Source organism: Hemibagrus wyckioides, linkage group LG05 (genome assembly GCF_019097595.1).
Source record: "Hemibagrus wyckioides isolate EC202008001 linkage group LG05, SWU_Hwy_1.0, whole genome shotgun sequence".
Taxonomy (NCBI): Eukaryota; Metazoa; Chordata; class Actinopteri; order Siluriformes; family Bagridae; genus Hemibagrus; species Hemibagrus wyckioides.
This window is the reverse complement of record NC_080714.1, coordinates 19,043,958-19,069,635: the sequence shown is the minus strand read 5'-3', so window position 1 is coordinate 19,069,635 and position 25,678 is coordinate 19,043,958. Positions and strand designations below refer to the sequence as shown.

At 38.6% G+C, this 25,678-nt stretch overlaps 2 protein-coding genes across 3 annotated transcripts; one reads left to right on the top strand and one right to left on the bottom strand.

The window, feature by feature from the left end:
• The first annotated feature begins 1,088 nt into the window (after nucleotides 1-1,088).
• dnttip2 (deoxynucleotidyltransferase, terminal, interacting protein 2) lies at nucleotides 1,089-7,765 on the top strand. Its single transcript, XM_058389924.1, has 8 exons — nucleotides 1,089-1,196; nucleotides 2,558-4,479; nucleotides 4,575-4,713; nucleotides 6,445-6,540; nucleotides 6,712-6,876; nucleotides 6,985-7,094; nucleotides 7,263-7,363; nucleotides 7,647-7,765. Exons 1-7 carry the CDS (start codon nucleotides 1,122-1,124, stop codon nucleotides 7,360-7,362), a joined length of 2,607 nt encoding a protein of 868 aa, XP_058245907.1. The 5' UTR covers nucleotides 1,089-1,121; the 3' UTR covers nucleotide 7,363; nucleotides 7,647-7,765.
• Nucleotides 7,766-7,905: 140 nt separating this feature from the next.
• On the bottom strand, nucleotides 7,906-24,562 carry spata6 (spermatogenesis associated 6). 2 transcript variants are annotated; one of them, XM_058389926.1, is made up of 12 exons: nucleotides 24,403-24,562; nucleotides 22,686-22,823; nucleotides 21,870-21,918; nucleotides 21,710-21,751; nucleotides 20,921-21,045; nucleotides 20,625-20,705; nucleotides 16,415-16,651; nucleotides 15,469-15,564; nucleotides 15,039-15,205; nucleotides 12,846-12,936; nucleotides 12,146-12,228; nucleotides 7,906-8,348 (listed from the first exon to the last, which is right to left on the bottom strand). In XM_058389926.1, the coding sequence occupies exons 1-12, from the start codon at nucleotides 24,490-24,492 to the stop codon at nucleotides 8,165-8,167; spliced, it is 1,383 nt and encodes a 460-aa protein (XP_058245909.1). In that variant the 5' UTR covers nucleotides 24,493-24,562; the 3' UTR covers nucleotides 7,906-8,164. The 2 variants fall into 2 exon arrangements, with proteins under 2 accessions (XP_058245909.1, XP_058245910.1); XM_058389927.1 differs by lacking the exon at nucleotides 16,415-16,651.
• Nucleotides 24,563-25,678: the final 1,116 nt, after the last annotated feature.

Genomic DNA, 25,678 nt, shown 5'->3' with positions numbered 1-25,678 from the left:
AAGCTATGATACAGCACCTCTGGAGCAGAGAGGGTTAAGGGCCTTGCTCAACTGCCCAACAGTGGCAGCTTGGTGGTGCTGGAGCTTGAACCCTGATCAACAAACCAGAACCTTAACCACTTGAACCACCACTATAGTCATTGTACTCATCCACTCGGAGTTAAATGGGCAATAATGCATCATTTGTCCATACTGTCTTTAATAATATTTATTTATTTACTCCTATTTACAAATTCTAATTACAGTCACCTTATGATCACCTGCACCACAACCACCTGACTTACTTTTGTTGCTATCTATTTATTAATGAGCTAGATGAACTCTGTGGGCTGCAGTAAAGCAACTTTGTTGTATAGCTGCTTTGCATTCTGGGCACTGATGGATTTCTCGATAATGTGACATTGAATGACGCTGGAAAATTGTCCTTATGAAAAGAGGCGCTTGTCTTTTTTGTTTCTTGGAAGTAACAGAGAAAGCGGACTATTAATACTGCGTATAATTACTACATAATTATTATAATATATTACAATTATATAATTACTACGTATTCATACTGTAATACTGCGCTCGAAGTGAGGTTGCAACTTAATACACTGCTAACAACCATTAAAAGCCACCAAAACACCCCTGAACATCGGGTTTTTACTTGTCAATGTTCTCAACTAGCAATTCCTTTCATGTTTAGGAGTCACGCTAAATCAAAATGGACACACACACTCACACACACACACACACACACACTTTGCATGTCAAATGTGCCGAGGTGAGAAATGATGGCATTACGCCTTGCAAATGAGCCGGCACCATGAAGGCAGCGCCAGCATCCTTCCCCGTGACGTCAGAGCGACACAAAACCGTATTCTTTTCATGGAAACAACAGAAATACAACACCAGCCAGTAAATCAGTCCCAGAATCACTTACCACATCAACTATTTGACATTTAATGTGTCCTTTAAAAAGGCATTTGGATACCTGTAACTATAAATATTTAGTAATACTTTATAGTCGATTAAGATGGTCTGGATGGAGCCGATGTTTCAGCTCATCGATTGGTACAGTCTAGGTGCCTAGGCGCCACATGATCTAACCGGAAGTGAGCGCGAGCACGTTTAGCGGCAAGATGGTGGCCACCAGGAGAGGAACACGCGTGAGTTCCCCAGAGAAAAAAACAAACGAAGAAGCCGCAGAAACTCCGGTGTGTTCTCGTTTTTATATTTCTGAATTATATTAGTAGTTTGCATTAAGTAGTGTTGCTCACAGCCGGGCAAAATGTACTATATAGCCGCGATTATTAAATAGCCACCCCTGTGTTTCCTAGCCATGAAACTTTCCAACATATTAGCTACTTATTTTCTATTTAATAAACACTAACATCTAAAAAAAGTTTTATTTGTTTCACGTAGTTATTCACTCATTGCCCATTTACACGTCCCGTGTACACAGTTACTGATTGTAGACCATCTGTTGCCATGTACAGTACATCAGCCCTCATCTGTCCCAACTACCAGTCAAAAAGTTCTACAACAGAACCAGTGCTGTTTTATACTGGTCTTAGAATAGTGGTCCTTTGGTACAATGGTGCTTTAAAAACTCTTATTGTTACTGCTGAGTTGAGAAGCCTAAAATAATCAGCCTTCAGCAGTGCTGTGGTCAGGAACAGATGCTGATGAAGGGCTAATATTCATTCAGTGGAAACTTTCTAGAGGTTTGGTATTTGTCTATAAAATTAACAAGTGTACATGTGCATCACATCATATAGGAGATGAAGTAGAAACAGTGTGTGTTCTTTGCCACGGATCACGCACGCTTTACTGTCTTCAACGTCATTGGTAGTGGCCGCACTGGATCGCTCCATATTTGCATAAAGTTAAACTTTTCTGTCCGTTGTCGGATCGCTGGACACGCCCCCATCTCGTCTGTAATAGTGACGGGAAGTTCGGATCATTTTACTGAGTCGGATCTTTGAATCTCTAGCTTAGTGGTTAAGGTGTTGGACTACTGATCAGAATCCCAGGTCCATCAAGCTGTCACTGCTGGACCCCTGAGCAAGACCCTTAACCCTTAATTGCTCTTACAATAAATTTTAAGTAGCTCTGGATAAGAGTATCTGCCAAAATGCCAGAAATGTAATTACCCCGACACATCTACTTACACAAACATTGATCCCATTTAGAATAAAACAAAACTGAAAATGAACTAATCATCACTAGAAGACACCAGCTCTTATTGAAAATGAATGATCCCTGGACACATGTGTCTTTCGTACTGCTGATCTCTGGCTAAGTAATGAATAATCATCCATCAGAATTTGAGTCTGATTATTCGTGTTATCTTTATTAATGTTAAGAGTAGCTGGATGAGGATAATGATCACTAGCAGAGAACTCAATCCATGCAGTTTTGGTATCTTGCTTTGTCGTTTTGTTACTGGTACAGAGGACACCATATGTGACACCATGCTAGAGTTTCACGGGGAAAAACTTTTTTTCAGCATCAGCTTCTAGAAGTGTATCATGGCAGTAAGAAATAATTGTTTGGGTTTTGATCCCTTTAACAGGCATCGCATCTCAGAAGAACAAGACGTAGAACAGAGATAGTGAAAACTCAGTCCCAGTCTGAACACACAAGTGACTCCCAGCAGGATGATGCAGAAGAGCAGAACACGGCTCAGGCTGAACCAGAAACCTCACCAAAAAGGGAAACTAGAAGTGCTAAATGTCGTACAACAGACAAACAGCCAGAATCCACACATGAAGCAGATGTGTCTGAATCCGAATCTTGCTGTTCCGTGGCGTCGGATATCCAATTGACATCCCGAAGCAGACGGAGAGTGACAGTCCGAGTGAAAACTTCAGCTGTGGATGAACAGGAGGCCTCTAAAACCGAATCTAGTTCTTCATCATTGGCTAAAACGCCACGCAGATCCACTAGAGGTCAGAAGAATCCTGCTCCTGTTTTAGGGTCCTCCACTTCACAGGACGATGAGCACTCTGAGGCCGAGTCCTGCAGCTCAGTGGCGTCTCTGACCACTAGAGTCACAAGGAGCTGCAGGAAGCCTGCTGTCGCTCCTGAGGATACAACTCACTCAGAGGCTGATTCTTGCTCGTCTGTAATTTCTGGCCCTCAGGGATCCACTGTCCGGAGGTCCACACGAAGCAGAGTGAAGGTCACTGAGTCGATCCCTATCCACTTGGAGCAAAGTGAAACTGTAGAGACTCCTGCTGCTTTAGAGCCCAGAAGGACAAGGGGACGCAGTGGCAAAGCAAAGTCTGCTGAGGAAGATCAGGCTTATGACTCTGAATGTCAGTCTGGCCCTAGCTTGAGTCCTAGAAGAACCACCCGATCTACTAGCCGGGTAGCTGACTCAGATTCAGAGTCAATATTAACTTCTGTTGATAGTCCTTGTTCTACACAGGGCAAGGGAACCCCGTGTAGTAGCCGAACTGGCTCAGCTAGCAGCAACCGCGCTGTCCGAGTTTCTAGATCTGTGACACGAAGTGTAAGAGTCGCAGTACTGAATATGTCTATACCGGTGTCCAAAAGTGTTAAAAAGGCCAGTGAAGAAAATAAATCTGAGAACGACCAGGCTGAAACTACACAGGATGTACCTGGCTTGTCTGTAAGTGCAACAAAGTCTGACATGGAGGATGAAGAGGAGATGGAGGAGGATGCGAATAATAAAACAGTTATTGCTGTAGATCAGGAATGTTCTGTTGCTGAGGACAATGATGGGGATTTTACATTAAGTCTTGATGAGGATGAGGCTGAAGTGAGAATTAAACGCGAGAGCAGACAAGACATTTCTTCTAAGACTGAGAAGGAGCTTCCAGAGGAGGCCATGGACACACATGAGGCCAGCTGTGTGCAGGAAGTCCAAGCCATGGAAAAGGAATCGAGTTCCGCATCTGATACCGAAGTTAGACAAAGTTCTAGTCAAGCTGCACGTAAAGAGAATTTAAAAGTAGTCACTGAACCAGAGGAGAAAATGGAAGCAACCAAGAACTTGACGGATGTGGTAACTGATGAAGTCGCCATGGAAGACACGACTAACAAGGAAGGACCGTCATCAAGCTCAAAAGCATCCAGTATTGAGAAGACCAAGCCTGTGAAGGGATGTATCAGCTTGCTGGACAGCAGTGAGGATGAGGAGAGTGATGATGATGATGGACTCTCGGTGGACACAGGTAATGACAAGGCTGGGGACTTGGAGAGTGAGGATGAGGTGTGCCGATTGGAGGATCAGCCAGGCCCCTCCACTGCACCAGATTCACTCGTGGGTAAAGGCCTGTTTGTTCTTGACACACGTCCTGGCCGTCAACCCAATGAGAAGTACTTCATCGATACTACACAGGAAGAAAGAGATGACAAGGACTCCAAAGCTGTCGAAGACGAAGAGGATTTTGTTGACGAAGAGGGAGATGATGATGAGGAAGAGGACGAAGACTCAAAAATACTCTTCACTACAAGGAAGCCGGCATTGTATGAACTTAATTTAGTGTCCTCATATAATCAGGTTTTTTTTCACTTGCAGTATACTTGATCTCATCCCTCTCTCTTTCTCTCTCTTTTTTCAGGAGTGAGTTATCCAGTTCTATTGACCCCGGGTTGAAAGTAAAAGCCCTTGGTGGATTATATATCAACTTTGATGGCAGGAAATCCAAATCTGTCTCCGACAACCTGAAAAAGCTGAAGGATCAGAAGAATCAGGATGAGGTATTTAACTTGACTGATTTTCTTACCTAAACAGGATAGATAACAGTATACTATGAAGTAGATGTAAACAAAATAGTGCTTTATAAAAGATTTAGGCTTGTGTGCCCTTGGCCAATAATACCACACAGAAGGCATGGGGGATTTAGATCCCGTGCTGTTGGATTCTCCATCTTTAAGGGTTCCTCAGAGGGACACAAACCACAGAATCCTGAGCTGTTGTTGACAAACAGAAGCAATGAAGTGTTTTTTTACAAATGTTCTGAAAAACATATCATTATTAGAGGTCATTCAATGCAGCACACGCTAGACATCTGACATCTGCTGCTCAGAACAGTGATGTGTGCATTATTTTAAAGGCAACAGCAACGTTAAATAATGCTGAATATTATAGCAAGGCCATGAGAGGAAACTTGAGCAGGTTACTTGCAGTGTGGCTGTTGATATTGCCAGTGGGATCATGCACACAGGTTTCGTATACAAAGACATCCTTGTTTGTTGCTATGAGTTTAACAAAAATAAAAAGCATCTGTTGGAGATTGCATTGATTTTCCAAATGCAGTCACATGACTGTGTGCTAAAACTGCGATTCAGACATCATTGGTCATGTGATTATGGCAGAATAAATGATGAATTTTTTTTTTCCTCAAGTAAAAATGATAAACGTTAAGAGTTACAGGATCTCTCTAAACACTTTTCAGCAGCTATGAGAAAGCCCTGCTTGATGTGCAGCTGGTTTGTGGTAGCCGTGTTTGCGGGTGCTTGTCAGTTTGAGGTGTGTGTGTTGCGAACTCAGTTAACAGAACCTCTGCACACAGTGAAATGTGCCAAGCCGAGGCTCGTTGAAAGCATCCTTTTATATTAATAGTGCTGGATCATGCTGTTGATGGAAGCTAACAATTGTGAGGGGTTTGTTCTCTTCTCACCTGAGCAATGACATGAATGACTGAAGCTTCATGCCTGCATACCTTTCTATCAGTCTGTCTCCCTCTTTGTCCATCTGTCTGTCTGTCTCCCTGCCTACCATTCTATCAGTCTGTCTACATGTCGGTCTGTTTGTCTATCCGCCTCCCTCTTTATCCATTTGTCTACTTCTGCTTGTCTGCCTGTCTGTCTACCGCTCTATCCATCTGTCTGTGTCTGTCTGTCTACCTCTAGCCATCTCTCTTCTTCTCTGTCTGTCTGTCTCTCTATCCATGTGTCTGCTTCTCTGCCTGTCTACCTCTCTATCTATCTGTGTATTTCTGTCTGTCTAACTCTCTATCCATCTGTCTACTTTTCTGTCTGTCTACCTCTCTCTGTGTCTCTGTCTCTATCTATCATCTGTCTGTCTGTCTGTCTACCTCTCTATCAATTTGTTTGCTTCTCTGTCTGTCTGTCTTTATCTGCAACCCCCCCGTGCACATTAGAGCACATTATAGAAAATTTTCGTCAACCTGTACAGGCAGCAGAGTCTCATTTCTGTGCTGTTCTCTATGGATCTGTGATGTGTTAAAAATTCAACAGCAAGTTGCGTTTTCGACTAATAATAAAAAGTCCTCTATCCATCAGAAATGCACCTTTCCAGTAATGCACATTATAGCTAATTATAGCCTTTCCCTGAAATCTTGAATAAAATTCTATTGTGAATGTTAACTCCTCACACACGCAGGCTGGAAGCCTTCAAATGGTAAATTTTTAAAAAATGTTTCTTCATAATTTGCTATGGCTGATTTGCTCATTTCGCTTTTGCAGTTGCTGAAGAAGAGTGTAATTGTTGCAGACTTTGAAAAGAAAGACACCGTGCCACCGTACAAAGAATCCAAACATGCTGCTAAATTAAAGCGCAGGGTGAGTAAACCTCTTCCTCATCCAGTGATGTGGTATTTTTATGAAGGTATACAGAATATATATTTTTGTAAAAAATATATACATATATATATATATATATATATATATATATATATATATATATATATATATATATACATATACATATATATATATTGATGTAACCTGCAGGAGGAGAAAGCTAAGACTACAGGAGATGGCTGGTTCAACATGAGAGCTCCTGAACTAACAGCGGAACTGAAGAATGATCTCAAGGCTCTACAGATGCGTCCAGCCACGGATCCCAAGCGCTTTTACAAGAAGAACGACAGAGAAGGTTTTCCCAAATACTTTCAAGTGAGGATTCCTCCAGCTCTCTTAATTTCCTGATCTGTTAAGCTAATACATTTCCTTAAGTAATAAATCAGTCTTGGTTGAAGAAATGATTTCAGATGTGTTCTGCAGGTTGGAACAGTGGTTGATAACCCCATAGACTTCTACCATTCCCGAATTCCCAAGAAACAGAGGAAGAGGACAATTGTGGAGGAGTTGCTCGCTGACGCAGAGTTCAGAAGGTAAACTAGAAATTTAGAGTTTTACTTGTCCTACTACTCATCTGTTAATTTATATATATATATTTTTAATTTCTCTGAACGTACATGTGAAAAACGTGATTTTAAAGCATACGTGTCTTTTACTATGCTTTTTTCCTCCTACATCCTTTCTTTGTTTCACCTTTTCAGTTTTAACAAGAGGAAATACACTGAGATCATGGCAGAAAAAGCAGCAGCAGCAGCTGGAAAGATGAATAAAAAGAAGCATAAATTTCCTAAAAAGAAATGATGTAAGCTCCAGTCACTCTTCCTTTTACACATGTGGTGTTGAGGTGAATACAGCACATGTGAGCTACAGTCTTCATCGAGTGAGACAGATTTTTAAAGTAATGAATTTCTGTTGCAGGTGTTTTAATATTTTAATACTACAATGTATGTAATACATAATTTTAAAGCGTTATATGTAGTACATTTTACACGTGTAAAGAAAAACTGTTTTAAAAAAAAGAAAAAACTAGGCAAGGTTAAATACATTAGTAGTTTTATGTCTGTTTTTTGTTTTCCTGATTGAAGAAGCTTGACTTGTGCCACCAGTTTGGAGGATTCAACAACATGAAGGTTCTCATGACTGATCCTCAATAAATCATGTAAACCAGCAGGCTCTGGAGCTCAGTTTTTCTTCTGTGTGGAAACATCAGCATCACAAATGTTCACGTTTACACCACAGCAGTGTTGAGGGTGTTGGCTATTATCTTTACACTACATCGTGGATGAATTGTGATGCTGATTCTTGCACAATTCTTGCACTAGTTCCAGCTATAACACTGGCCTTTAAGCTCCACTTTCAGGAAAGTGTAATGCCACATCATACATTTGTGTGCCTCCAACTTTGTGGCAACAAAATGACAAGTATTTAGCGATAGCCTTGCCTTATTTGATTCCTTGCTTAAATAATCAGCATATATAACCAGGACACACATTATTACTGTGCATGGCTGAAGAATATTAGCACAGAAACTTTGGTCTGGATTCTGATGAAATGAATAAGTCATAGCTGGTTTAATGGAAAACTAGGCATCTTGGAGAGATGACTATGTCCAGGTGTTTTGTGAGTCACTGTGTGTGGGATTTGATGCTTTTCTATACAGGTTCTTGTAGATTTTGCCAAGGCTGTCCTCGAATACTGCTCTGTGGGACTTCCCGGTGTATTTGGCAGCTTTGTTTGTCCAGAATGTTCCGTTATCTAAATGAACAGATGGCTCTCCAGGAATAACCCTGCAACATGGAGGCATACAATTTACATTCTGCCATTAACAGGATAATTGTGCTTGACTGCAATGATTAAGCTATAACCTTAGACAAGCAGCTGGGTATTGTATTGGGCGATAGATGATTGATGCCACATTATGGAATGTAACAGACCCTCTATACACTCCAAAAAGAATAAGTAGATAAACTACATCTCCTAGACTCACCTGTACAAAAATGACCAGAGACCAATGTTTCCATAAATTAATGCTGTTTTTTCTTTTGAGAAGCATGATAGTACACAGATTTCTATGAACAGCCTGTTAGCTAGTGCATCATTACTGATCATTTCTGCGTCATACACCGATCAGGCATAACATTATGAGCACTGACAGGTGAAGTGAATAACACTGAAGATCTCATCATGGCACCTGTTAGTGGGTGGGATATATTAGGCAGCAAGTAAACATTTTGTCCTCAAAGTTGATGTTAGAAGCAGGAAAAATGGACAAGCGTAAGGATTTGAGCGAGTTTGATGAAGGGCCAAATTGTGATGGCTAGACGACTGGATCAGAGCATCTTCAAAACTGCAGCTCTGGTGGGGTGTTCCCGGTCTGCAGTGGTCAGTATCTATCAAAAGTGTTCCAGGGAAGGAACAGTGGTGAACCGGCGACAGGGTCATTGATGCACGTGGGGAGCGAAGACTGGCCTGTGTGACCTCGATCTAACAGACGAGCTACTGTTGCTCAGATTGCTGAAGAAGTTAGTGCTGGTTCTGATAGAAAGGTGTCAGGATACACAGTGCATGATGGGTCAGGGCAGTTTTGGCAGCAAAACATGATGGGGGTCCATCACAATATTAGGCAGGTGGTCATAATGTTATGTCTGATCTGTGTATACGTGAATACTGGGGTTTCCTTTAATGCATACTGTTTACAAGCTTAAATTATAGCTTTACTACAAGGGCATGTTAGCATTTGTACAAATATATTATAGTAATCATTTTAATCATCTTTAGCTTTCTTCAACTGTTGGCAATGCAGTTTCCTTTTATTCGCTGCACCATTTTGTTTGAGAGTGTTAGATTAAATATAACTCAGTTTGTGCAACTCTGCCTGGCTTCTCACTTTAGAAAGTTATGCTTTGACAAAATTATGCAGCGACAACGCCACTGTAGAAGTTTTAGCATGTGCCTGTGATCACTGGTGATAAATATCTCACCCGTAAGTGTGAATATCATATTATGTATAAATGTGTCAAGCCTCACCACAAAAAAAAAAAGTGTATGGAAGTATTCACACCCTTCAACTTTCTTTCCACATGTTCATCAATGGCATTTCTTCTCATTCATGTCATATAATAGTGAGCATAGGCCTTTAAAAAGATATATAAATAAATAAGAGCCTCTTCAGAGGAATTCTCTTGTTCAGGCATTGCCAAGTTCTTTGGCTATTGTTCTACACAAATCTTTAAATCAGACATCAAATATTCTTCTACATCAAAGTATGCAGTCCACTCTGAGAAACTCAGCTTCTTTTTTTGGATTGCTGACCAACTGAGCTGCAGTTTGAAGAAGCATCACTGAAATCTCCCTTATTGCTTATATATTTTTCATGGTAGGTCTTCCAAAAAACACATTAATGACACTACTAACAAAGACCTCATTATATTTTTATAAAAAACTATTTGTCCTTGTTATTTTGCTATATTTAGACTTTGCTATTTTCCTCAGTATTGTGCTTAACACTGCAGTGTGAAGGTATTGCAATGTTAAGGTTAATGTAGAATGTATTTGTTGCATTTAAATGTGAACATGACTGAGATCAGTGTCCGTCTCTCCGATGCTCCTGATTTCTGAGTCGCTGTGTCTTTGCTTGGTGACTCGGTCTGGAGCTGTAACCTGCTCTAAGCAGGACATAGTAGTAGTAATTCAATATTTTATGAAACCATTTATTTTTTATTACCAATCATACATTTTGTGAAATATACCAGATACAATTTATACATATTACCAGATATATATGGTTTTAACTATCTGGTTTTATTTCAAAATGGTTTGACTTTTGCTCTTCTTGTTATATTTCCTCCTAACAGAGTATTAGACTGATGGTATTCTTAATCTGCGACCTAGTGAACAAGTAGTGATGGATTGTTTGCTAGAGACTGAATAAGGGCGCCTGCCAAATGCTGAAAATGTACACCGATCAGGAATAACATTATGACCACCTGCCTAATATTGTGTTGGTCCCCATTTTGCTCCCAAAACAGCCCTGACCCTTCGAGGCACGGACTCTGTTTGATCCCTGAAGGTGTGCTGTGGTATCTGGCACCAAGATGTTAGCAGCAGATCCTTTTAGTTTTGTAAGACACAACTTACAGGACATAAAGGAAAGGATACTTTTGATAGATACTGACCACTGCAGACCGGGAACACCCCACAAGAGCTGAAGTTTTGGAGATGCTCTGATCCAGTCGTCTAGCCATCACAATTTGGCCCTTGTCAAACTCGCTCAAATCCTAATGCTTGTCCATTTTTCCTGCTTCTAACACATCAACTTTGAGGACAAAATGTTCACTTGCTGCCTAATATATCCCACCCACTAACAGGTGCCATGATGAGGAATTAATCAGTCTTATTCACTTCACCTGTCACTGCTCATAATGTTATGCCTGATTGGTGTATACGTATATCTAAAATGTGTACATTTCTGTTACTCCATACAAACATAAAAGTATGATATATTTACATTTGATTTTGTTTGAAGGGCGATTCTGAGTGTCCCAAAAGTCTTCACACATTAATACTTGTGAGCAAACTGTCTTCAGCTAGGCTTTTAAAAATGCCTTTGACAACATAACATATTGAAATCATTGTTATGGCTGGTTTAAGAAGCTGTTGCAAGTGTGAGATGGACATATAATTCTATGCATAACTCCAGATGTGTTAACACGAGTTCATCAAGAGAGCAAGAGTGAGAGAGTCTCTGTGTGCGTTTACAAAGAAATGCAGAGGATGCTTTGTCAATAAAGTTACATTTTGCTAAATTTCCCCGATGTACAATGGCTTTTGGAACACCCTTAATATTCTTTAGACATGACTAAATACTAGAGATAATGATGATGCAGGTCTCAATGCTCATCTGGGAAATTTCTCTTTAAAAACTACTCATAATTAACGTAATGAAGTGTAACAGTCAATCCTAACAGAATCCTTAAAAGAATAATTTCTTTTTTTTTTTTTTTTTACTCATGTCTCATTTTTCCACTTAAAAAAAGTTCCCCAATCCAATTCAGATACATAATCCACCATTTTGTTGCTGCTAAGGATCTCTATTAAAAAAGCTGAATTTAATAAATTTTATGATTAAAAATTTTACTTTGTAATTAACCATTAACATAATTCAAGGAATTAAAACACACACACACACACACACACACACACACAAGAAAATACAGCTTTTCCATTTCAGATTTACGGATAATTTTGATGTAAGAAATGTAATGCTACCATAAAAAAAAAATAAAAATAAAGCTTAGTAGTTTTTAAAGAGAAATATGATGTGCATTAACATCTAATACTCTAGGTTTCAGACACAATATCAGAGAAGAAAAAGTGGTATCTAATACCTCTAATATCTAAAGAATATCCAGGGTCTTCCAAAAGTCTCTTTACACAGGGGAAAAGAACACATTTAAGCAAATGTAACCTTATTGACAAAACATCCTCTTGATTAAATCCGTAATCAATATGGATAATTAAATATGAAGTATGAAATCTACAGACTGTAAATATTGAAAGTATTCTGAGTGATGGCTTGTGTCACCTGTCTGCTTGTAGCTGCCTGGAGTCAAGGCCGGAGGGACCAGGTTCATTCTGGCCAGATTCTCCTTCTTCACTCTGCTCCTCCTGCACACACACACACACACACACACAGAATATAATACAAATTCTCTTTCACAGTGTAACTTTTCCCAATGGTAAAGAGGATTACAATCTGCAAAAGTGTGATAATTAAATTAAAACAGAAGAAATTGTTTTGCATTTCACAATTACACCATGCATGCCTGACAAACTAGGCCTTTGTAAAATAAATCCTTCCCATTTCCTCTTTTTAATTTGCATTAGATACGTTTACTTGCTCATGTTGGCATCTGCAGTGACTCACTCCAACTTTTAACCCTTACGTCCTGTTGAGATATGCTTTACTTCCTCATTGTTTGGGGTGACAGTGACCCCAATGATTAAATAGTAAAAATGATCATTTTAAAATGAACCTGTTTAAATGTTCCTTTATCGTTATCCTGAGTGAGGGAATTTCAGAAAGCAAGTAAATACAAAAATAACCATATCATTTACACAAAATAATGGAAACTATATTGCTGTATATGTTCTATATATTACATTGAGTGAATATAAATATCCCTTTTGTTTGATCATTAAAAAAAAAATCACAAAGAAAAAAAAGTTGTTCAGTTACTGCATTTATTCAGGAAAATGTCATAGAGATCTTAAGTGATACTTACAAAGGTGAGCTTGCGGGGAGTGGCATAAGTGTGTAAAATCTTCTGAACTCGTCTGTGGATCTCTTGTGAGGGACTGGATGGGCTCTGAAACCTGAACAGAGAAGACACGTGCTCAGAATTTTTACTCCTCACTCCCAGGGTAGTCAAGTGAGTCAGGGTGATTTAGCAGAATGTTTGCAGAAAATGAAGGGGGGAAAAAAAAACACTTGATTCTATTCCAAGTAATATTGAGTACTGGAAATATTGTGTTCAGGGTAATGCCAAATTTGGTTTAGAAGAGCAATGAATACAAGATAAATTGTCAAGATATCTGTTCAAGTAATTCACATAGTGATCGTTCTCTATGCCTGCTGTAATGCAATACCATGTTAGAACACTAGTCTGTGCTGTGTCCCTTAGAGTGGAGCAAAACTATTAAAAACACACAACACAAAGCACATCTGCATCACAAGGCATAACTTAGTAAACACATATGGAGAAAGTACATATACACACACAAAAATACAACATTAAAATCTGTATGCACAAGTGGGTCTGAAATATATATATATATATATATATATATATATATATATATATATATATATATATATATATATATATATATATATATATATATATGTGTGTGTGTGTGTGTGTGTGTGTGTGTGTGTGTAACACTCTTAGACAAGTGATATTTAATCATCAAATCTGGTCTATAAAAAAGGGGGGAAGAACCAAAGGAACTAAATTTTGCATTTGGAGAACATAGGTCAAGAAGACTGTCCCCTTCCCTGTTTATTAAGAAAGTAAGAAAGCAGGTAAGGAAGGAAGGAAGGAAGGGAGGGAGGGAGAAAGGAAGGAAGAAAGGAAGGAAGGAAGGAAGGAAGGAAGGAAGGAAGGACGGAAGGAAGGACGGAGGGAGGGAGGGAAAGAAAGAAAGAAACTGTCAGAAAGACAGATAGAACTAAAAAAAAGAACAATTACAGAAAGAAATAAAGGCAAAGAAAGATCAAAAGACAAGAGAAACAGAAAGACAGAGAGACTTTATATAAAAATGAAAAAGAAAGAAAGAAAGAAAGAAAGAAAGAAAGAAAGAAAGAAAGAAAGAAAGGCTTGTGGGAGAGGATGTACAGATGAGAGGTTGTGGTTAATGAACCTAATACGGGCTGTGCTTCAGACGGTTAGCTCGGTCAAATGATTAGCACACAAGAAGCCAACTGCTGCAGTGAGGACAGGCTGAACTTCACAAAGCTTCATTTCATTTCCCATCAAAGACGGTCAAAAGACGTGCTCACTCTCTTATTGTCTGAATCTGCAGAGCCGGCCTTAATCTGCAGCCTTCCGACTCTGGTCATGCTTTCAATCTAGACAAAAGTATCATACATTTCCTAATATTTACTCTACAATTTACTCTTCGGTTTAAAATTGTCTATTGATTTAAAATGTTTGCTCCTGTCTCTGCAGGATTTTAAAAAGCGGTAGAGACAGGCAAGCAAACAAACATTTGTCGGTTTAGCAGTCTGTTGTTCAGATCAATGACAAGGTCTCTCAGAATTTATTAAACTCTGCATCGGGTCAGAAGCATTAGATCTCGCTGAAATACAATCAATAGCCGCTCCCCCTTGTTTTCTCAGGAATATTTGTCTTTTTCTTTTAAGTAATGAACAAACACAAGCGGACATCAGAGTACATCATTTGAAGGCAGGGGAGAAGATTCACCTCACATATGGGCCCAGATTACAATATAGATCGTCCTATTTGTGTTTTTTAAGCCGCACATTTTGTCAATAGAACACTGTTTGGAATTCATTGGGGAGACACTGTAAGGCTGACCATTCAGTATCCCTTATCCAACCTTAAGGCAGACACAGAAATTCAAGAAAGAAAGAAGGAAAGAAAGAAAGAAAGAAAATATAAAAAGTAAGTTTCAGAACCTTTCATACTCTCTGTACGAGATATATTATCTACATATTACTATATTTTATGATAAAACAAATCGATTAGAAAATTAGATCAAGCTAACAAATAAACTGTGCAGTGTGTAAATCCGTCATCAGTGGCCAAGGAATAAGTTAAAAATATTTACAGACTATTACAGAGACGGAAAGAATTGTATTGTGCTTTGAAAAAGTAAAAATTTTCTATTCAGACCTAAGGAAAGTTTAGAGAACTTGCAATCCAGTTTGCATGTGAAGCTGACTTTCCTCTCACCTTTCTCGGAGTGTGGAGCGGCTCAGCAGAGGACTCTGGTCCCTGAGGCTGCTGGACATAGGGGTGGACTGATAAGCAGGGTTTTTTCTGTGAGAGGGACTGCTGAGGAATGATGTAGACTTCCCCTCAGGAGATACAGGACACACACGAGAAGAATGACCTCTTATCTGAAAGCATGAAGAGTTTCATTAACCTATATAGAGTTACTATGTGCTTTAATTGGTCAATTGGTTATTTGGAACTAATTCTAAAAGGTTTCCATTAAGAGCGGCATCCATAAAGAGCTGCAGATAAAATACAAAATCAAACTCTTTATGATCAAGAATGGCAATATTGCTACTCGGAAAAATGCCTGATTACGTATAGTATATAAAAGTTTAACAACATTGTGCAAATGGCATGCTGTAATAGTGGAAATGTTCAAACTCACAGATGTCTGGTGGAAGGAGTTTCTCTTTGGTGAAGACTGTAGAGCTGAAGCTGTTGTTGGAGATTCAATTAGTGAAGAGTTGGGACTACAAGGAACCTGCAAACACAAAATTCAATCAGCTTTCCTTTCACTCCTTAACAAAGACAAGCAATCTCTTCATGCACACCAGCACAAAAAAAAGTGACAGTGGAATTATTTATTCAGTTTAATTTGCCTTTCATTTAAGAAATATTGACTTTTCTGGAAAGGTTAATGCAAGGAGAAAAACAGAGCGAGTTCGTTTCATGCAGCCCGACTCATTCCAGGTGCCTCAGTGCCATTTTACCTGGCAGTGATACTGCAATTAAACAGACATACAACTATCCAGACTTCCATATAAGCAAGTATACTTGATTTAAAAACACATATGATTGTTAAATATTCCTTTTTTTATTAATCACTGTTTGACTCTTAAGCTACTTAGGTTAATTGTTGCCCCAGGACTTTCTCAGAAAATGTTAGGCACTTTATTTTCAAAGGTTCAAGAATGGAAAATGCCATGTTGATATGACATGTCTTAGATCTGAATCTCGCCTTTCAGAGCATGACAGCTTTGATATTTACACCTCAGGACTTGTTTGTGTAGTGAAAACACTGAAGGAAACAGGAGGGGAGCTTTTCCTGCACTTTACTCATAAAAGAAGCCGTCGGACCGAGCCGAAGACGTGGTCGAGACCACAATTTAAATTACTCGGCGCTACTTCTCTTTAAACCTTTGACAGATTAATCATAAGTTACATTCCTAAATTTCAGTACAACACATAATTAAGGTTACAAAAGGCAAATAATAAAAAAAGGCCTAGTGTTGCATAAGTGTCTGTATATGTACAAAAGTGCATTAAACACTGTATAAAGGTTAGAAAAACAGATAAAGATGCTGAAATTAACTTTGCAAAAACTTCCTCACCACAAAAGGTGGCTGAGGCACAGTGTCTTTCTTAAAGCTGTAGGGCCCGAGCTGGAGGTGGCGGAGGCGCTGTGTGGCATCGCCAGTGAGTTGGCACATCCTACGGTGAGTGTATGGTGATGGGCAGCGGCTCTGTGATGCTACTGTAGGCCTCTGGTAGCCACACGGTTCTGCTGAAGGTGGCTTTGGCTTTCTTGGTTTTACATGACAGGCCTTAGAGGTTGAAGCTCCACATGGCTAGACAAGAAAAGAAAAATCTTTACTTTGCAACATTTCTTTTAACTGCGCTCTTGGTTCGAAGTCGATAACTCTTATGCTTCTGGTTTATGGTAATGCACTCATTTTAATATGGTGTAGTTTCTATAGCAACGACTCTTGTACAGAGATGAATGGTTTATGGTTTGCTAATAAACAGATATAAAAGCATGTTGTTATTTAAGATAAGTGCATAATCATTAAAATGGTGAAGCTTTCTGTAGGTTTATGGAAAGAGTCTTTAGTGTCAATGTGAGAATTCAGGACAGAGCATTCTGTGTTGTCCAGATGGCCTTGTAACATAACAAACTGCATTTCTTTCGTCTTCATGCAGAGAAAATGAGTCGAAATGATAACAGGAACTCACTGATCTCACAACATTACACAATGTTTTTAGTTTTTAATGGTGATACAATTAAAAACTGCAATATTTGGCAAATTGCTGTGGAATGAATGAGATATGCTGTTATAGAAAATAATCAAGTGCAACGTTGTAACGGCATCACACCATCCTGGCATTGATTATTTTCTATTTTAATAGCAAACCCCACTGTGTTTCATTCCTTACATAAAGACGAAACACTCCATTACACTGACTGTGGAAATTGAACACTGAAATGTGTCATTAAAAAGCCAAAGAGAAATAAAGTTCCTTGTTTTGTAATATTCCCCAAGAGAGCTGTCTGACATTCATGTTGATAACACACCAAAACACGACATCCAGCTCAATCCAAACACATAAAGCCGAATGTAAACCTTCTCTCGGTTCCGATCTCACCTTTACAGGAAAATTACTTCAATAACTAATCTCGGCTAACATAATTCTGAGCTCCAATAACTGGGTTCCTGTGGGCGCTGCTTAGATAAATACGTTTTTAAAAATGTTAATTGCATTTGATGGTCGGTTTCAGACTAATATGATAATGGCATTACATGGATGTAAAAAAAAAAAAGGAAAAGAAAAGAAACAAAGATAATTTAAATGCTAATTGGAACATCCTGGCATATTAAGTCATTTTTAAAAAGCAGAGAAAAAATAAATCCTGACAGAGATTGCTATTTGAAGAGAACAGATCTAATGGAATTAAAGTCGCTGTCCTCCCCCCCACATAGGAATAGGAGCTGTATTCTCCTTCCGTTCTCTCTCGTTTCGTTTTCTCTTCTGTTGGTGGAGGCACAAAGAGCTCGCTTTAAAGCGCGAGTCGTGCTTGTCTGATGTGATTAGTGGCTTTGCTGGTGTTGGTAACAGAAGATAAAGCCGGATGTCCTTGAAACAACAAAGCCAGCACCAAGAGTAGCTTATTAAAGCAGAAACAAGCTCTCTTCAAATGAACTGCATGCAAATCGCAGAAAAAGCCCATTTAAGAGCATGCCATTTCAAGTCCAAACCAGAAGCGTCCACAAAAGCGACACTCGCACATAAATAGATCTAGAGAATATGACAACAGTAGAACTGGACTAGACAAGAGAATTTAATAGACAGAAAAAGAAAATAGGTGCCTGTTATAATCTTAGTCTATTGTATCAAAAAAACTTAAAAAGCTAGTCAGAAAAAAATCCTATTTATCCCTAAAAGTCCCTAGTTACAGTAGCAAGAGATTCCTGTCAGCCAATCCATTCATATTTATTATTTGTACATCGCAATTCTTCTCTGTAGTCTCTAGACTCAAGATATGAATCCAGACATTTTTTTTCTGGTGGTGTACATAAATGGATAAGCACTTCACTCTGATGCCATCTCCTAAAAGCACTGCTCAAGGATACATATATTACAACCCACTGTGAGAGTATGAGAGATACTAATAGCATCATGAACACAACAGAAATATGAAAGATATAACATTGTTTCCATTTGAGACTTTTTTTTTTTTTTTACGCTGTTGTGTTCAAGGTGCCTTTCAGGACACACTGCCACTAAAAACCTAAAGAAGAAGTACAGCCACTTTATAAAACATTACACACACACACACACACAATGGGGGGATTAAAAAGCCGTATGTCAATGTTGGTCTCATCAGTGTAGCTCTCTGTAATTATCTTCACAGAAAAAATGCCCATCCTTAAAAGTGCTTTTAAAACCATTGGGATGTCAGGAGCCCAAGAGATGAAATATATATATATATATATATGGGGGCAGATAATTAGTTGATTGACAGGGCTATTCTATGTGTGTCACCATACAATTCTGTAAATGTCTCTTAAAAGCCACTTTTCTCTTTTTTTCTCTTTTACAAGTGTATGTTAAATCAAGGAGATTTACAATAATGACTCAACTGTAAATATGACCAGAATATCATATTTCCTTTTCAAAGTTATCTGTTACCCACAGTGAGCTGTGGGTCAAATATGGTTATCTGAACAAGATGAGCTTCTCAGTAAAGGCAACAGAAAGGAGATCAAAGTTTGAATACCATGGCAATCCTATCAATCGCAGTTACATTTGTCAATTATAGGTATCTGTCAGTTACAATTTTATTCATATAGCGCATTTATAATGGACATTTCCTCAAAGCAGCTTTACAGAAATTAATCAGCTACTATGCAGTAGAGGGCAGTCATTGCTTTCCTCCAAGTGTGTTACACTGCCCTGTGATGCGGCAGCAGCAGCAGATGAATAAAGATGTGATCGGCTGGATAAAACATGTTATAGCCTTAATCTGGTAGCTATTATATTATAGTATAGAGCTGACCCATGGTTGGGAATTGGCCAAGATCAGATAAGTTAAGCTTTCCATCACAAAACAGAGAACTTTGCAGTTTCTCTAACATAAGGTGCCTTTTTGTTTCACAGACATTCTACAGCATTACCTATAACTGTAAATTATTAAGATGTTGTTCTTTAATAAAGAATAAATTGTAATTGTTGGCAAACTGTCATGGTAAGAAGAAAGAAACACTTTGGGACATTATTATATAATACCATAGAGTAACAAACTCATCGTTGTCACCACCACATTGTTGGTTATTTTCCTTTACTAGCACATCCTGTTAAATTATATTCCATATTATTTGAGAATAGTTGTTACTGTGTGATCATGTAGTATTTAATACATAATGTAATACTTCTAAATTGATTCAAGAAACTATTGAACAATACTATGTTCATTTACAGCTGAAAATACTGAAACTATGGACCAGGTTTAGTTTATATTTTACATTTTCCTCTTCTTTTCTGGCATTTGGTAGACGCCCTTATCCAGAGCAACTTACATTTTTATCTCATTTTATACAACTGAGCAAGTGAGGGTTAAGGGCCTTGGCTCAGGGGCTCAGCAGTGGTGGACTTGGTGGACCTGGGATTCAAACCGACCTTAGCCAACAAGCTACCACATCATCTAACCCTGCCTATTTCTCAACAATCAGTTCATTCAAAGTACCTGTTGTATTTAGGCATTATGTCCCAATTGCTTGCTATAAACAAAGAAAAATACAAAAAAAAAATCTTAATGTTTTGGTTTAAATTCTAAAACATTAATAGACAATTGTATGAGTAGGCTATTTACCCACAACCATAACTCTACACAACACCGCTAGGACACTCATGTCTCATTAACACTTACTGTACATTCTGCTTCATCTTCTCTGTATAATATAATTATAATGTACATAATTGTACATTGATTGTAATCTATCTATCTATCTATCTATCTATCTATCTATCTATCTATCTATCTATCTATCTATCTATCTATCTATCTATCTATCTATCTAATATCAAAACTAGTATATTATTAACACAAGAATTGTAGACAATTGGCAATAAACAAAACTGGCTTGTCACCAGACTTTTCTAATCCCTGCTCACTAATGTCAGCATTATATAGAATGTGATAACTATTTGGCACAAAATTGGTAATTTGGTAAAAGAAGTAATGAATTCCTTATTAATTCCATTAACTGTGATACTGGCCATTTTATTAGAGGAATAAAAACTGAAGTAGGAAACAAGACTCACTGAGACAGCTGGCTGGCTACTTTTCATATCGCACTCTTCAATAACAGACGTGGTTGAAAATTCCACTTTGGGTGAAATCCCCTGAGGGAATGAGATGGAGAAAAAAAAAAAGGAAGAAAGACAGAAAGAAAGAAAATCAGAAACTTTAAAGACAGTCGGCAGAGGAAGATAATGACACTCTTGGCAGATCAATTTACCCAAACAATCTATGTCTTGAAGCAAATAGCAGGAAAATGGCACTGGCTTTTACGATGCGTCAGAGATATCACAGCACAGTGAGTGGATGAGATACACACCGGGAACGAGGCAGATTTCTTCATGAGAATTTCTCTGTCTGAACCTGGGGGTTGGGGAATCAGGCTTGGGCCTGGATATAGGAAGTCTCTGGTGTTCTCCTCGAATGTGGCCAGAATTTCACCCTCTGTGTCATCAGTCAAAAGAGAGATGCAGTTCCCACCTTAGTCAAAGTGATTTTATGACAGTATTTTGCTAAAACTAGAGCAGCCCTTTTATACAAAAAATTTTATTCTGAATATTTATTCTTAAACACATGGTGGATAAAAGTACGGTCAACATAGCTTTACAATTTTATGTAGAACTCGAAAACCCTGACATCTTTTCAGTGCAGATGAAGACACCATTATATCAAAAGCTCATTATCATCAAACTTGTTGCTTATGTTGCTTTTATGACACACATATCCCACTGAGTGCCTATGCACCATGCAGTTACATAATACATATGCAGGATTGCTTGCTTAATCAAATTTACTGAATAATAATAATAATAATAAAAGTAATAATAATAATAATAGAAATAATAAAAGTAATAATAATAATAATAATAGAAATAATAAAAGTAATAATAATAATAATAATAGAAATAATAAAAGTAATAATAATAATAATAATAATAATAATAGAAATAATAAAAGTAATAATAATAATAATAATAATGAAGAAGCAAAAAGAACACTATCACACTAACAAGGGCCTGTAGGCTTCATGTTAAGCTGTCTATCTAAAGTCAGGATTAAGCTACAATTCTGACATGCAGCCGTCAATCTGGAAATAGACAATCCCTACCTGGGGGAACAAGCTGGATGAGCTCCAAACAGGTTGTATCATCTGAAGAGAAAACAAACACGTGTATGAGTGTTTATTAGTTTATTGATCTGGTGTATACAAGAATACGAGAGGAAGAAGAAGTGGGGAGGGACTGAACACAGCCCCTCATAGCTCTTACTCTCCAGATGATCAGCTATATCACCAGGGTCAAATGCTCCTGAGAACGTCTGATAAAGAGAGAGACAGAGAGAGAAAATGACAGAAAAAAAAATCACTTAGTTAGAATTCCCTGGCCTGTCTCACTCATTCATGTTTGTTTGTTGTACAATTAAATTCACTTCAAGTTCACGTTTATGGTTTAAACTTTTTTTTTCATTCAAATGTTTTTCACTCTGGATACTGGTTTCCTGTATTTCCCATAATGCTGTATAACCACCTGCTGATAGAGGCACCAGTGAGATTTAACCCTTGCTTCAACTCTACCTCAAGTGAGCTGTGCAGCAGTGCTATAATCTTTTTGTCTTTCCAGAGTTCTCACTTTCTCATCTGTACACTCTGCTCAAACAGATCAGGTTCCAAAGCTTCAACTTTTTATGTTAATAACACCTCAAATGCCGCCATGCTTGTAGATCAATAACTAGGCAAGCAGGGTCTCTGCCATAGCTCAGTGCCAGCTTCTACACTGGATTTCTCATTAACACGACATGGAACAATGAGGAAAAATCTCTCAGTTATTACTTAATGTTTAAGATCAGTAAAACTTAAAAAACGCCACTGTAACTGTGCTCCCTGTGACATCAGATCGGCACACAGCGGATAGACTTTTCATTTAACATCGGTCAAATGAATATGAAACAAACAGTAGACATACAGTATGTTACATGAACGTACATACTATATATCTCAGTTAAACCTCCACATCCAAACTGTACACATTAATCATCAGGTATTATCAACATTTAGTAGCCAGTAGGATTTCTTTGATCCACCTCACCTTAGTAAACACCATGTTTTCATGCAGGAGAAGAGGGAAGGAAGAGGAGACACACTTTGTTTTGTGGTATTGTCCCATCATCCGGACGCTCAAGTAGACATCCTCATGGGATGGTAGCAGGACCCCTGGACAAGTGATCTAAAGAGAGGAATAATTCAAGCAATAAGTTCAGTTATGTGATAAGGTAATCAGATAACTAATCCCCAAGTCCCACTCTAACACATCTGCTCCCACTGATCAGTCATTCCTGAGTGGAAGTGTGTGTGTTTGAGCAAAGCAACACTAAAATTTGCAGTACACTACCCTTTAACTAATGAAATTAGACAACTGCACCTATTCAAATATTTTCTATTTAATATGCGATGTGGTAGCTTAGTAGTTAAGGTGTTGGACTACTGATTAGAGGATTGTGAGATCAAATCCCAGGTCCACAAAGCTGCTGCTACTGGGCCCCTGAGCAAGGCCCTTAACCCTCAATTGCTATGTTATATAAAAAAAGAAAAAGAAAAAAAAGAGTGATAAAATTGTACGTCGCTCTGGGTAAGGGTGTGTGCCAAATGCCAGAATAATAAAAAAAAGATTTGAAGACATATTTTGATGAATATAGTTTCTCTTTTATTTATTTTTTCAATTATTATTATTATTATTATTATTATTATATATTAATTTTACACATACATACTTTGTTAATTCTTACTGTTCTTGATGTGTTACATTTTGTTTTTCTCAGTTTTGACATGTGAAGCACTTTAAGCTGATTTTATGTATATAATATGCTGTACAAAAATGTATAATTATTATTATTATTATTATATATTAAAAAACTATGGGACAGAGAGCCTTCTCTCGTGCCACTCCGAGGTCATGAGGCTTATGATGATTAAGCTCTAGATTTGATTTATTTTGCTGTTTTATATTGCATCATAGCACAGTGGCTTAGTGGTTAGCACTGTTGCCTTACAGCAAGAAGGTTCGAATCCCGGGTTCTAACAGGCAGGGGCCTTTCTGTGTGTAGTTTGCATGTTCTCCCTGTGTCTGCGTGGGTTTACTCCGGTTTCCTCCCACAGTCCAAAAACATGTACATTAGGTTGATTGATATTTCTAAATTGCCCATAGGAGTGAGTGAGTGTGGTTGTCTGTCTATATGTGGCCCTGTGATGGACTGGTGACCTGTCCAGGGAGTACCCCTGCCTTTCGCCCAATGTGTGCTGGGATAGGCTCCAGCAGATCCCTGTAACCCTAATTAGGAATAAAGCGGGTATAGACAATGGATGGATGGATATTGCATCATTGTATTTTAATTGTTTTTTACGTTATCATCATCATCATCATCATTAATATTATTACCACCGTGAGTAGTGACCAGGGGTGCTATATCTCAGGGATGGTAGCCCTGATTTGATGTATCATGGTCATCTATAAGCAACTAATGACGAAAAAAATGCAGAGAAATAAAACATGAACTAATAGCTAACTCTTTTTCAAATGATCTGTTCTCACATGAACGGAGAGTTTATACTTTTGTACCTGACCCCTGCAAAAATGTCCACAATAAACTAAACTAAACTGTGTAACTGACCACTGTTCGAGTTTCTGACTTAGCAACACAGCTAACGCTACATTAGCCGACTAGCCTTTCTTCCTGTCAGCAAACGGACACCGGAAAATAACCCAAAGTGATCGATTCATGCAAATTCGTGTACATTTGTGAACTTACAGCATGGAGCTTTAGTTCTACAGTACATTTGAGAGCTTTTCGTCGTGTTCTTGTTTTAAAAGCCTTCCCGGGCGGTGTCAGTCCTCCCATCTCTATCACACTGTTGTCATAGCTGCAGCGACGCTGTCTCTAAGTTGCTAGTTTCAAACGGGAAGTCGGTCACGTGACCTGTAGATGCGCTGCTCTTGTAATGATGGGAGTTCCGTCTATTTTCATGCAGATGATGTAGCTCATGTACACTATTGTATATAGCCAAAAGTATGTGTCCATTGTCCATTAACACGGTGTTAAATGAAAGTCGACCTTTGCGCTTATAACAGCCTCCACTCTTCTGGGAAGGATTTCCACTGGATGCTGGAGTGTTGCTGTGGTAATTGGTATTCATTTCACACACAGTGAGGTCAGGTACTGATGTCAAGTGAAAAAGGTCTTGTGCACCAGACTGCGTTCCAGTTCATGCCGAAGATGATGTGTGAGGTTTGAGGTCAGGAATTAGGCCACTCAAGTTTCTAATCATCACCCTTGCCTTTATAGACCTGGATTTGTACACACACAGTGCTAGTGAATTGAAATCCTAATGCTTCGGCATACATAGGCATTCCAAGTAATTATGTGCTTACAACTTGTTGGCAAGAGTTTAGAGAAGATCCACATACACTATATTGCCAAAAGTTTTGGGACACCTCTCCAAATCATTGAATTCAGGTGTTGGTTTTCAGGGGTTGGGCTTGGCCCCTTAGATCCAGTGAAAGAGACTCTTAATGCTTCAGTATAAGAAGACATTTTGGACAATTTCCTCATCCCAACTTTGTGGGAACAGTTTGTGGATGACCCCTTCCTGTTCCAACATGACTGCACACCAGTGCACAAAGCAAGGTCCATAAAGATATGGATGAGTGAGTTTGGTGTGGAGGAACTTCACAGAGTCCTGACCTCAACCTGAGAGAACACCTTTGGGATGAATTAGAGTGGAGACTGCAAGCCAGGCCTTCTCGTCCAATATCAGTGTCTGACCTCACAAATGCGCTTCTTCTAGAGGAATGGTCAAAAATTCCCATAAACACACTCCTAAACCTTGTGGACAGCCTTTCCAGAAAATTTGAAGCTGTTATAGCTGCAAATGGTGGGCCAACTCCATACTAAATTCATGTGCAAGTAACGGCAGATGTCCCAAATCTTTTGGCACTATAGTGTATGTGTGTGATGTTCAGACGTTTACATAGCCTTGGAAATATTGTGTATCATGTCAGCTCACCAACAAGAGCTCCAAAATAGT